The sequence below is a fragment of the Chrysemys picta genome, chromosome 8 (assembly GCF_011386835.1).
Source record: "Chrysemys picta bellii isolate R12L10 chromosome 8, ASM1138683v2, whole genome shotgun sequence".
NCBI lineage: Eukaryota > Metazoa > Chordata > Testudines > Emydidae > Chrysemys > Chrysemys picta.
The window spans coordinates 60758278-60770954 of NC_088798.1; the positions used below are offsets into that span (position 1 = coordinate 60758278).

General features: G+C 41.3%; 2 protein-coding genes across 10 annotated transcripts in view; one reads left to right on the forward strand and one right to left on the reverse strand.

Annotated features, from left to right (window-relative positions):
- Positions 1-12677, reverse strand: part of RABGAP1L (RAB GTPase activating protein 1 like) — a 525894-nt gene that overhangs the window by 425715 nt on the left and 87502 nt on the right. For all 9 annotated transcript variants that reach the window (XR_010589791.1, XR_010589793.1, XR_010589792.1 and 6 more), the window contains 4 exons: positions 8429-8639; positions 5650-5824; positions 4166-4326; positions 3462-3572 (listed from right to left, as the gene is read on the reverse strand). Coding sequence is in view for 5 of the 9 variants with exons in the window: in XM_065554561.1 (XP_065410633.1) it covers positions 3462-3572; positions 4166-4326; positions 5650-5824; positions 8429-8639 (658 nt within the window). In the remaining 4 variants the exon portion in view is untranslated. The remainder of the gene's footprint in view (positions 1-3461; positions 3573-4165; positions 4327-5649; positions 5825-8428; positions 8640-12677) is intronic.
- On the forward strand, positions 9402-11445 carry LOC135973087 (uncharacterized). Its single transcript, XM_065554566.1, has 2 exons — positions 9402-10053; positions 10860-11445. Exons 1-2 carry the CDS (start codon positions 9516-9518, stop codon positions 11360-11362), a joined length of 1041 nt encoding a protein of 346 aa, XP_065410638.1. The 5' UTR covers positions 9402-9515; the 3' UTR covers positions 11363-11445.

Here is a 12677-nt window from a genome sequence, read left to right on the forward strand (position 1 = left end):
AATCTCTTTGTCCTGAAAGTGCAATTTACAAATGTAGATTTTTTTTTTTTTTACATAACTGCACTCAAAAACAGAATATAAAACTTCAGAGCCCACAGTCATCATTCCAAAGGACATGCTTCCATGCTGATGACACTCATTAAAAAAAATAATGTGTTAATTAAATTTGTGACCCAACTTCCTGGGGGAGAACAGTATGTCCCCTACTATGTTTTACCCTCATTCTGCCATATATTTCATATTATAGCAGTCTCGCCTGATCACCCAGCACATGTCATTCATTTTAAGAACACTTTCACTACCGATTTCACAAAATGCAAAGAAGGTACCAATGTGAGATTTCTAAAGATAGCTACAGCACTCAACCCAAGGTTTAAAAATCTGAAGTGCCTTCCAAAATCTGAGAGGGACGAGGTGTGGAGCATGCCTTCAGAAGTCTTAAAAGAGCAACACTGATGCGGAAACTATAGAACCCAAACCACCAAAAAAGAAAATCAACTTTCTGCTGGTGGCATCTGTGATAAATGAAAGGGGAAGTGGGGGGCATAGCTCCCTTTTATGGATACCCAGCCAGCCAGCCAGCCATGAAATCCCTCTTAGTAGCTGTTCCCTACTTGCTCTACCTGTAAAGGGTTAAAAAGTCTCACTGCTATGCATAGGTAAAAGGAAGTGAGTGGGCACCTGGCCAAAAGAGCCAATGGGAAGGCTAGAACTTTTTAAAATTGAAACAAGACTCCAGTTTTGTCGGTCTGTTGTTGCTTTTCAGGGGAGAGGCAGACAGGGCAGAGCTATGTTGTAAAATGCTTGGGCGAGGTATGAAAAATCATCAGTATCATACCTAGAAACTACTCATTTAAAGACCCAGATATGTAAGTAGATCAGGAAGTGTCTAGGAAGACGCCATTAGGTTTATCCCTTGTATTTCTTTATGGCTTGTGGATTCCTCTGTGCTAACCCCAAGTGCTTTAGTTTTGCTTGTAACCTTTAAGCTGGACCTCAAGGAAGCTATTTTTGGTGCTTAATCCCTGTAATTGCTCTTTTAAAATATATCAATAGCCTCAGTTCCCAGATGTATTTTCTTCCTTTTTAAAAAAAAAAAAAATCAAAATTTACCTTTTTTAAGAACAGAATTGGATTTTTGTGTCTTAAGAGGTTTGTGCACGTGTTTAATTAGCTGGTGGCAACAGCAGATTTCCCTTCCTCCCCCCCACCCACCCCTCAGCTCTTCCCCGGAGGGGGGTAAAAGGGCTTGAGGGTACTCCACAGAAAGGAATTCCCAAGTGCACCTTCCTGGGCTCTCAGAGAGGTTCTGCACTTGGGTGGTGGCAGCATCTACCAATCCAAGGTCAGAGAAAAGCTGTAACCTTGGAAGTTTAATACAAGCCTGGAGTAGCTTTAGTATTAATTTTTAGAATACTTGCGGGCGTGCCAAAGTGGGGAATTAGCCTGGACAGCATCTGACTCAGATAATGAAAATGAACATGTGTCGGTCCGCACTGCTTCGGATTGTTATCGAGCAGAACCCGCCATCCTCATGGACGCATATCCTCTGGAATGGTGGTTGAGGCCTGAAGGGACATCTGAATCTTTAGCACATCTGGCATGTTAATATCTTGTGATGCTGGCTACAACAGTGCCATGCAAATGCCTATTCTCACTTTCAGGTGACATTGTAAATAAGAAGTGGGCAGCATTATCTCCTGCAAATGTAAACAAACTTGTTTGTCTGAGTGATTAACTGAACAAGAAGCAGGACTGAGTGGACTTGCAGGCTGTAAAATTTCATTGTTTTACTTTTTAATGCAGTTATTTTTTGTACATAATTCTACATTTGTAAGTCCACCTGTCATGATAAAGAGATTGCACTAAAGTACTTGTATTAGCTGAACTGAAAAATACTATTTCTTTTGTTTTTTTACAGTGCAAATACTTGCAATCAAAAATAATATAAAGTGAGCACTGTACACTTTGTACTGTGTGTTCTAATTGAAATCAATACATTTGAAAATGTAGAAAACATCCAAAAATATTTAAATAAATTGTATTTTATTATTGTTTAACAGTGCAATTAATCACGATTAATTTTTTTAATTGCTTGACAGCCGTACTAATTATACCATTACTTAACACATTCAGTGCATATTATTTCCTAAATAATTTTATTAAACGTTCACTAAAACTTATAAAATTAGAAGACATATTACAAATTCAAGAATCAAAACTTTGTATGAATGGAGGAAGATCATAGGACTTTGCACAGACATCATAGTTCAGACAATACTGGAGGAAGATGGGCCTAGCCATCCAGCAGGAGATGTGTTCTCATAAAACGTCAAGCTGAAAAGAATAAAAACTTTCTAAGACTAACTTAGAATCAAACCACAAATTGGCAGGCTTCACACCTGTTAGAGTTGCAGAGAAACAGGAATCAGAAGAAATGGAACAGAAACTCAAAAGTTCATCAGGAAGCTGGATTTCTTTAAGACAAAAAAGCAGCACCAGCATTCAAACACCAATACATACTTTGTGCTCTAATCAAACCTTTAACCAAGAATAAAGCAAAACAATCCTTGGGAATAGAAAGAATCAAACAGGGGCTTTAAGAAACCTTGGCCAGATCTGAACAGTAGGACACTTCCAGGGAAGAAAACAAAATGAAAAACCTACAGATTCAAGAATTTCAATTAATGGGCATCAGGGCATTAATGCCAACTCACAGTTTGCTGGATCTGAAATTAAGGTATTGGAAAAGGATTCATGTCCCACTAGCAATCCAGTGAGATACTAACTCTCCACTGTTTCTATTTTTAAGATGTTAGTATAGCAAATGTGGCTTTAGCAGATATGGCTGCCAAAATTTCAATAGGAACATACTAGACACAATGTACTACATTTTGTCCCACATATTTGACACATTAAGCAACATCAAAAGCAGTTAAAGTGCATGATCAACAAAGAATTGTAGGCAAACCCAAAAATGCAACCAAGTGAAGCAGAACGAAAAACCCTGTCTGAGTATTATGAGAGAGGTTTTCAGAAAATATCTGCCCCCTTCCCTTAGGTACCAAAGTAAGTGGCCAAAACGTCAACCAACGTGCAGATTTAAAAAATAAAATAAAACGGGCCTCCAAGTATTTGGTCCTGTGCTAAGCCAACACTTGTTGGATTCACCCCATAGAAGTGAACACAGGTCTTAACATTGAAATAATTCCAAAAGTGATAGATTAGCTATAAGGTATTTGGCCACTAGTAACCAATTAACCAATTTTTTCCTATTCCTTTGGATATTTAAGAAGAAACACTTGGTCATACACACAAGTTAGCTCATTAGAGCTCCAAGTCTGAATTTAGTACATAGGTATTCAGTTCCACTGAATCACAGGTATTTTGTGAGGGCGACGATAAGCACATTAGAGACCATTTTCTTACACTTAACCTGTTTTACTTTATATCATGCTTACCTTTCAATGGCCAATTCTTTGTTTGAGAGTTGCTGGACTGTGATCACAACTTTCTTATCAATTCCCTGTTTCAGTTTGAAATAAAATTTCTCTCTGTCCTTTGGTACAGGGCTAAAAAAGAAAGAATTAGTTCCATTTGCACAGATATAGCACAATATAGGTGGATAACTATTAGAAATATGATGTGGTGATAGCTAGAGCCTCATCAAATTATCTTCATTTTATTTTTTGGCCATTTCATTGTATTTTATTGTGGGAGGCCCAAGGGGAGGGATGTCTGTACTTTCAACATACTGATTCAAATGTATTGGCTTATGAAAACTCAATTAGAAGAGTTAAATAACTGTACTGAAAGAAACCCCAAAAAACATTGGTACAAATTTTCAGCAAGCTAGGCCTCAACTATCTTACTCAAGTGTGCCTATGGAACTTGGAATGTCCACCAAGGACTAGGATTTTAAACACTTACAAAACTTGATTAATATTGTTTTTCTACGCTGCTTTTTATTTTTTAATCAGATTAGGCTTCTACAAAAAATGTATTTAAGACAAACAAAGCAATAACCTCAAAGAAAAAAAATAGCATACAGAAAAAAATTAACCAAAACTAGTTTCTTCACTACATGCTGGTTAGCCACACATCCCTCAAATCAGCTGCACATGTTTTATGGAGGCTTCTAATTTTTCTCCGTTTTTCAAATTACCTAAAATTTCCTTTACCATCATCTTCTTTAACCTCTAAGGAGACACTGAAAGTGAACACATCACTATCTGGGGTAGGAAGAACAGAGTCCTTAACATGGTCTGTGGCTTGTTTGGAAGACCGTCTGAACGCTGTTGAGAAACTATATAAAATTCTGCTGACCTGAAAAAGGGAGGGGAAAAAAGAATAAGAGCACTGATGCCATCCATTCATCTTCCTATGGAGAACATGCACAGTTGTGATGTATTCCCTCAAGGGATCATTTCTCAGCAAGCATATTTTTGAAATTCTTAAAAGGAAATAATTTAACCTTTCTTCTCTCCTCCTCACCCGCTCAATTCAAGTGTTTAATAAGAATACGTGTTGAGATACCATGGTTTTAGGGTAACAGAAGTGTGTTCACTTTTGATGCAATATCTCAAATTTTTAAATCAGCAAGTTTCGCCTAGCCAGTGGTTTTCAACCTGTGGTCCGCAGACTATGTCTAAGGGGTCCATGAAAGGTTACTATGAAAATAAAGTTTCAGATCCCAGAAAAGTCATTCAATTTTTCTGATCAAAAATATGTGAATCCCCCCACCTACAAGTCAAAACCCGGAAGTGTTGTCATTACCATAAAAAACAACAGTTTGGCACCCTTTCTCATGCTGCATCAAATGCCGTGCTGAGCATGTGAGACATTTATAGTTGAATTCTATTCAGTCAGTTTTCAGCTTATGAGTACTATGGTAGGGATCTGTGGACCACAGGTTGAATTTCCAAAGGGGTCCGCACCTTCATTCAAAAAAGTTTAAGCGTCCACAAATGAAAAAAGGTTGAAAAACCACTGGCCTACCCAGTTCATGAAAGTGATTTTGTTGCTAAATGACCTGCAGATTTTGTTGTTGTAATTATTTTTACATTTACAAATCTGTACAGCTTACTGTTTGTACCTGCCAGGTCCTAAACTCACATTCACTTTACTTTTTTCTTTTTACTGTTCACCCTCAAGACCCAATATTGTGCTGATCATCATTAACTCAAGGAAAGCAGAAGTCTGCTCTCTCAAATGTCCCAATGCTCTTCTTCAACCATCTAGAGGAATCCCTACTGAAGGCTTTAAGATGTTCCTTTATAACTCCAGGGCCCAAGTACACAATCTCCTTGGTAATCTCAAACCAGACTCAAAGCAGGAGTGAAGGATTTTCTCCCAAATCTCCCCATTACATTGTAGTGCAATACATTGTAAGCTAGGACTATGTTTGGGCAGGACCCACTGCAAGATATAAACTTTGGTAAAAGGTATTAAAGTAACTTCGTAAATTATTTTAATATTCAAGAACACATAGTTGCACATCTTGTGAAATCTACTGCACACATGCTAAAGTACTGAGGTTGATTTTACATGACAGTATGTGATAGTATATATTTAAAGACTGGGGACAATCATAGAAAATACCTTTATTATGCTCAGTAAGAAGTCACTGTGGTAGTATTTTATACTTACTGCCTCTTTAATCTCACAGGAGAAAACATGAATTTGGAACTCCTCTGTTCCACAGTAGCTTTCAGTAAATGCGAAGCAGTCACTCTCTGCAGTTCCATTTTGTCCACGTGCACAGAACAATATCTTATAGATTGGGAAAGAGGCTATCTCCGTATTGCTGGTTTGGTCTATTATTCTGCAGGGGGGAAGTGACAAACGTGAAGTCAGTCACATAAACTAGAACCAAATAAAGATATCCACCAGCTTCTTTCTGTAATTGAATGAGCTATTATGCAAAGTATAACTACTATTCAGTGTAAGCACCCAACATTAAAATACATTTAAGAAATGTAAGCAATAAAAATGTTCGGTTTCAACTACATTTCTTTCAATACAATTTATATCAAAATAAAATAGGAAGCAAATAGTACCCTAAATTATATAGGACCAGTATTCATCATAAAAATCACTGCTCTGCAGTTCATCACCAGAATCAAAGGGTTTCGTTAACTAGGAACCACAGAAATTGTGAAAATGCACTTTATATAGATACAGACCCAGAAAGTCAGCAAAGGGAGATTCTGTAAACTCCCTGTCTGGGAAGTTATTAATAGTATGAAATGTAGGCTGTTATGCTGTATACTGCTGAAATGTCAAATGATGGTGAAAACTGACCTTAATATCTTCTCCAAAAATATCAATAAAAGGTACACGACCCCCATTTGAGGTCAACTTCTGATCAAGATTTCCTTTACCCTGCCTGCAAGCTATTTTAAGGGCCTGATATTTTATTTTTGTATAAAATTGGGGCGTACTACCTCCTGACAACCATCAATATGAAAAAATCCAGCCAAAAGTAATAAACCTCAAGGCAACTCCAGCTCCTGCATTTCATAAAGAAAAAGACGACACACAATATGTTTCTGCCCAAGGAAGGTCTTGGAAGTGCCCTGAAGAAACTGGAGATAATTCCCCTGCCTTATCATGCCCAAGCACCAGCTCCTTTCGAAAAGTAAGTCTAGGGCTAGAAAAAATACCCATATTCAAAGGTGTTTAGAATAAAATCACTTGAAACTAACTTTAGCTGGAATATGTGAAAGGCTTCCTTTCTAGAATTTGGCAAAAGTTACCAACACTGCAGGTATGCTACTCCAAATTATTTCTATACATCTTATAAATTGAATTTCTCTAAACACTAGGCTATGCTGATGCCTCAAGCTTTCCAACTTTGCTAACATAATTTGCTATCTCAGTGCACATTTAAACTAATACTTTATTCCCTAAATCAGAAAAGTCACCTTTTACATAATCTGCTACAATATGCATTGCACTAATACACGTTTTTATTTAAACAGAAAAGTAGGTATCTACGTTTTTCATGAAGTGGGTCAAAGCAGCCACAGATCAGCAAAATACACGATGTGTATATTTTTTCTGTTAGACATGAACCCTCTTTCTCTCCAGTTCCCTTGATTTCTCTCTTGTATGACACCTGCAAGTCTGATGCTTTAGCAAAGTCACATCATTTCCAATTATATATTAGCCTGGAATCATTTCCAAGGCGCCACCTTGTGGTTTCCACCAAGAACAGTAACAAATATTTTATTGTGCAGGAAAACCAAATTACTGAAAGATTTTGCTCATTCAGAACCTATTTAATGAAGGTAATTTTATTTGTTTTTGCTTTAAGAAATGGGTGCCAGGGAAACTAACTACAGTAACAATGAAAAGCAGAGTCACTAAGGGAAAGCTAACAAAGAGGTGGGTCTTTTCCAAAGGAGGCAAACTTTTGTCTAATACATATAATTTCATTATGGAAAAAATGTCAAGGATCTTCATTTTATGTAACAGGACCTACAACATGCACTTATATCTTATAATGTATTTACAGAATTAAGCTCAAGCACAACATCTATAAAATCAATATAAAGCAGATAAAACTATCATTTAAATCAATGGGATCTGTGCCCACTTACTTCAGTTCTGAATTTGGGTCACAGTACCAAGATCTTATTGTAAATGTATGATTACCCTCTTAAAAGGTTATTGGCATAGATTGAAATTATAAACTGAAAGAATGGCACTAGTTATAGCCCTACACAATGGTCAGCAATAGAATCTTTGCAGCCATCCTTTTGCAAGTACACATTACTTTGCGGTCTTCAAAAATACTCCATTTAGTGAGCATATAGGACTTTTGGGGAATATTACTATAAGGCTAGCTCCTTGCAAGACCTTTATAGAGTTTGCAATTACAAACATTGTAAATAGGAAAATACTAATAATTTGAGCATGCTTTTGGTTACAGAAATAAAGCATGCTCAAGAACTTCTCAAAGGTGATGTTCACTGATTTCAACTTTAGGTATGTTTATTTTGTATGGACAGGCTGAATATTTCTCATTATACAGTGTGATCTGTTGAACACAATCTAAAATATTTCAAATTTGCTGCAAATTAAAAGAAGGTAGAGATTTTGTCTCATACGATGCATCAGGGAGACTGAATTTATGTGACTGAGTCCTACCATCATAATACAATAAAACTAGTTTAATATTAAAGGGTTCAAGATTCTAAATTCAACTTATGCATTTTTCTCACTGGATGTTTTACCTATTGGTTTAAATATCCTTGATTTTTATTCATTTTATCATATTCTTCAGCAAACAGAGTTTGTGACAAATTATGCTTCTGGACAGACCTATGCAGTTCAATTTCACTAGAAGCCCAGTGTTTGCAACCCAGATCAGAATCTGAACCCTTTGTGTCTGCGTAAGTAATGAAGTACCATTGTAGTTCACCTTACAGAGCCGTCTGGGACATTCGGAACATAGAGAGTTACAGGAAAAGAGGACTGGCATGAGGATTTCAAAGCTTCCATAGCACGTAGAGCTTCTGACTCACTACGAGGAGCAGAAACCTTCGTAGAACCTAGATACATCAATTTGTTAAATAATACACTGTCCTCTTCTGGGGGTTCATTAGGGGAACAGGGTCTAGGTGCCAAGATTTCTGAAAAAGAAGAAAATATAAGTTAACAATAAAATTCTCAGCCATTGCATTAAATTAGTGCAAGTTAAAAGCTGCAAGCCTACATTTGTAAAGCTAAAAGAAACTATCACTGTATCTGAACAGGCTCCCTGATGCATTACCCTAGACATTGATCACACGGACCTGGAAGGGCAGTGATACTGAATTATGGCCATTTCATATCTGTGAAGCTTTTGCAGTAATAAATGAGTGTGGGGTAGTCGGGTTAAATCAATCAATCAAGACAATTTAAGATCATCTCCATATTTAGTGTCACTCTCTCCCTACTGATTACAGGTATACCTTGCTGAATGAGTGAGAGTAGCCTAAAGTTGATTCATCAATCTGAGCACTCTGCAAGCATCCCCACATGGGCCATATTGAGGAGATAATTGGTTAATGACTGGATGATTGAGCAATTAGCAAGGTAATTCAGCTAGTCAGCTGAGGACAATTAAAAGACAGGTTTCAGAGGCCTGGTCTACACTACGGGTTTAGGTCGACTTTAGCAGCTTTAAATCGAATTAAGCCTGGACACGTCCACACGACGAAGCCCTTTCTTTCGACTTAAAGGGTCCTTTAAACCGGTTTCTTTACACCACCTTCGACGAGGGGATTAGCGATAAAATCGGCCTTTGCGGGTCGGAATTGGGGTAGTGTGGACGGAATTTGATGTTATTGGCCTCCGGGAGCTATCCCACAGTGCTTCATTGTGACCGCTCTGGACAGCACTCTCAACTCAGATGCACTGACCAGGTAGACAGGAAAAGACCCGCGAACGTTTGAATTTCATTTCCTGTTTGCTCAGCGTGGAGAGCACAGGTGACCACGCAGAGCTCATCAGCACAGGTAACCGTGATGGAGTCCCAGGATCGCAAAAGAGCTCCAGCATGGACCGAACGGGAGGTACGGGATCTGCTCGCCATATGGGGAGATGAATCAGTGCTAGCTGAACTCCGTAGCAGTAAAATAAATGGCAAAGTATTAGAAAAGGTCTCCAAGGCCATGAAGGACCGAGGCCATAACAGGGACACACAGCAGTGCCGCGTGAAAATTAAGGAGCTACGGCAAGCCTACCACAAAGCGAGAGAAGCAAACGGAAGGTCCGGGGCAGAGCCGCAAACTTGCCGCTTCTACGCAGAGCTGCATGCCATTCTAGGGGGTGCAGCCACCACTACCCCAACCGTGTGCTATGACTCAGTCAATGGAGAAACACACAGGGAAGATGGTTCGAGGAACGAGGAAGATGAGGATGGAGGTACTGTAGGTAGCTCACAGCAGCAAGGAAGCGGAGAAACCGGTTTCCCCAACAGCCAGGATATGTTTGTCACCCTGGACCTGGAACCAGTAACCCCCGAACTCACCCAAGACCCTGAGGGCACACAGGAGACCTCTGGTGAGTGTACCTTTGTAAATATTACACATGGTTTAAAAGCAAGCGTGTTTAATGATTAATGATTAATTTGCCCTGGCAATCGCGGCCAGTACATCTACTGGAAAAGTCTGTTAACGTGTATGGGGATGGAGCGGAAATCCTCCAGGGACATCTCCAGAAAGCTCTCCTTCATGTACTCCAGGCCAGTAGCACGTAGTCTGGAATCATTGCATAACAAAGCATGGCAGCGTATGGTCCCGGTGTTTGCTGGCATGCAGACAATATCCATTCCTTATCTCTCTTTGTTATCCTCAGGAGAGTGATATGTTTCACGGTCACCTGGTTGAAATGGGGTGATTTTATTAAGGGGACATTCAGAGGTGCCCGTTCCTGCTCTTGTGAACAGAAATGTTCCCCACTGTTAACCACGCGGTGGGGGGAGGGGTGAAGTGATCATCCCAGAGAATCGGGTGTGTGTGGGGGGGGGGTGGTTTACTTGGGTTTGTGCCGCATGTTAACCGGGAAACCGCAGCCCCTCCTTTTACATTGAAAACCCATTTTCAATGGCCAACCCAATTCATCCTTGATATGGGAAATGCGCTGCTGTTTGAAACCTTTCCCGCATGTTAAGAAGGTTAAAAAAGCCAAAAGACTGTGGCCTACCATGGCTGCCTGCAAGCTGAAATATGTTGCCTGGGGCACTGCGTGAGTGATCTGTCATACCAAACCGGCAGGCAGAGGAAAAATGCGACCTTGTAATGAAAGAGTGTACCCATTGTTCTCTAAAATGTGCCTTTTTTAACCACCTCTCCCTTCTCCTCCACCAGCTGCAAATGTTTCTCCTTCGCAGAGGCTAGTGAACATTAGAAAGAGAAAACGGAGGACGCGGGACGATATGTTCACGGAGCTCCAGATGTCCTCCCACGCTGATAGAGCACAGCGGAATGCGTGGAGGCAGTCAATGTTGGACATGAGAAAAGCACAATATGAACGAGAGGAGAGGTGGCGGGCTGAATGGGGGGATGAAAAGAGCAAGTGGCGGGCTGAGGACGATAGGTGGCGTCAGCTTGCAGACAGACAGCAAGAGTCAATGCTCCGTCTGCTGGAGCATCAAACTGATATGCTCAAGCGTATGGTTGAGCTGCAGGAAAGGCAGCAGGAGCAGAGACCGCCGCTACAGCCCCTGTTTAACCAACAGCCCTCCTCCCCAAGTTCCATAGCCTCCTCACCCAGACGCCCAAGAACACGGTGGGGGGGCCTCCGGCCACCCAGTCACTCCACCCCAGATGATCGCCCAAGCATCAGAAGGCTGGCCTTCAATAAGACTTAAAGTTTTAAAATGTAGTGTGTCCTTTTCCATCCCTCCTCCCCCACCCATCCCAGGCTACCTTGGCAATTATCCCCCTACTTCTGTGAGGAATTAATAAAGAATGCATGAATGTGAAAAAACAATGACTTTATTGCCTCTGCAAGCGGTGCTCGAATTGGGGAGGGCAGGGTGGGGTGGGGTGGTTGGTTTACAGGGAAGTAGAGTGAACCGGGTCGGGGGGGGGGGGGTTTGGAGGGTTCATCAAGGAGAAACAAACAGAAGTTTCACACAGTAGCCTGGCCAGTCAAAAAACTCGTTTTCAAAGCTTCTCTGATGCGCACCGCGCCCTGCTGTGCTCCTCTAACCGCCCTGGTGTCTGGCTGCCCGTAATCAGCGGCCAGGCGAGTTGCCTCAACCTCCCACCCCGCCATAAATGTCTCCCCCTTACTCTCACACATATTGTGGAGTGCACAGCAAGCAGCAATAACAATGGGGATATTCTTTTCGCTGAGGTCTGAGCGAGTCAGTAAGCTGCGCCAGCGCGCTTTTAAACGTCCAAATGCACATTCCACCACCATTCGGGACTTGCTCAGCCTATAGTTGAACAGGTCCCGACTCCTGTCCAGGCTGCCTGTGTACGGCTTCATGAGCCATGGCATTAAGGGGTAGGCTGGGTCCCCAAGGATCACGATAGGCATTTCAACATCCCCAACGGTTACTTTCTGGTCCGGGAAGAAAGTCCCTTCCTCCAGCTTTCGAAACAGACCAGAGTTCCTGAAGACGCGAGCATCATGTACCTTTCCCGGCCATCCCACGTTGATGTTGGTGAAACGTCCCTTGTGATCCACCAGGGCTCGCAGCAGCATTGAAAAGTACCCCTTGCGGTTTACGTAGTCGGTGGCTTGGTGCTCCGGTGCCAAGATAGGGATATGGGTTCCGTCTATGGCCCCGCCACAGTTTGGGAATCCCATTTCAGCAAAACCATCCACTATTGCCTGCACGTTGCCCAGAGTCACTACCCTTGATATCACCAGGTCTTTCATTGCCCTGGCAAATTGGATCACAGCAGCCCCCACCGTAGATTTGCCCACTCCAAATTGATTCCCGACTGACCGGTAGCTGTCTGGCGTTGCAAGCTTCCACAGGGCTATCGCCACTCACTTCTCAACTGTGAGGGCTGCTCTCATCTTGGTATCCTGGTGTTTCAGGGCAGGGGAAAGCAAGTCACAAAGTTCCATGAAAGTGCCCTTACGCATGCGAAAGTTTCGCAGCCACTGGGAATCGTCCCACCAGTCTGTGCTTGTTTCCCGGGCCCAGAATCGGCGTTCCACGGCAT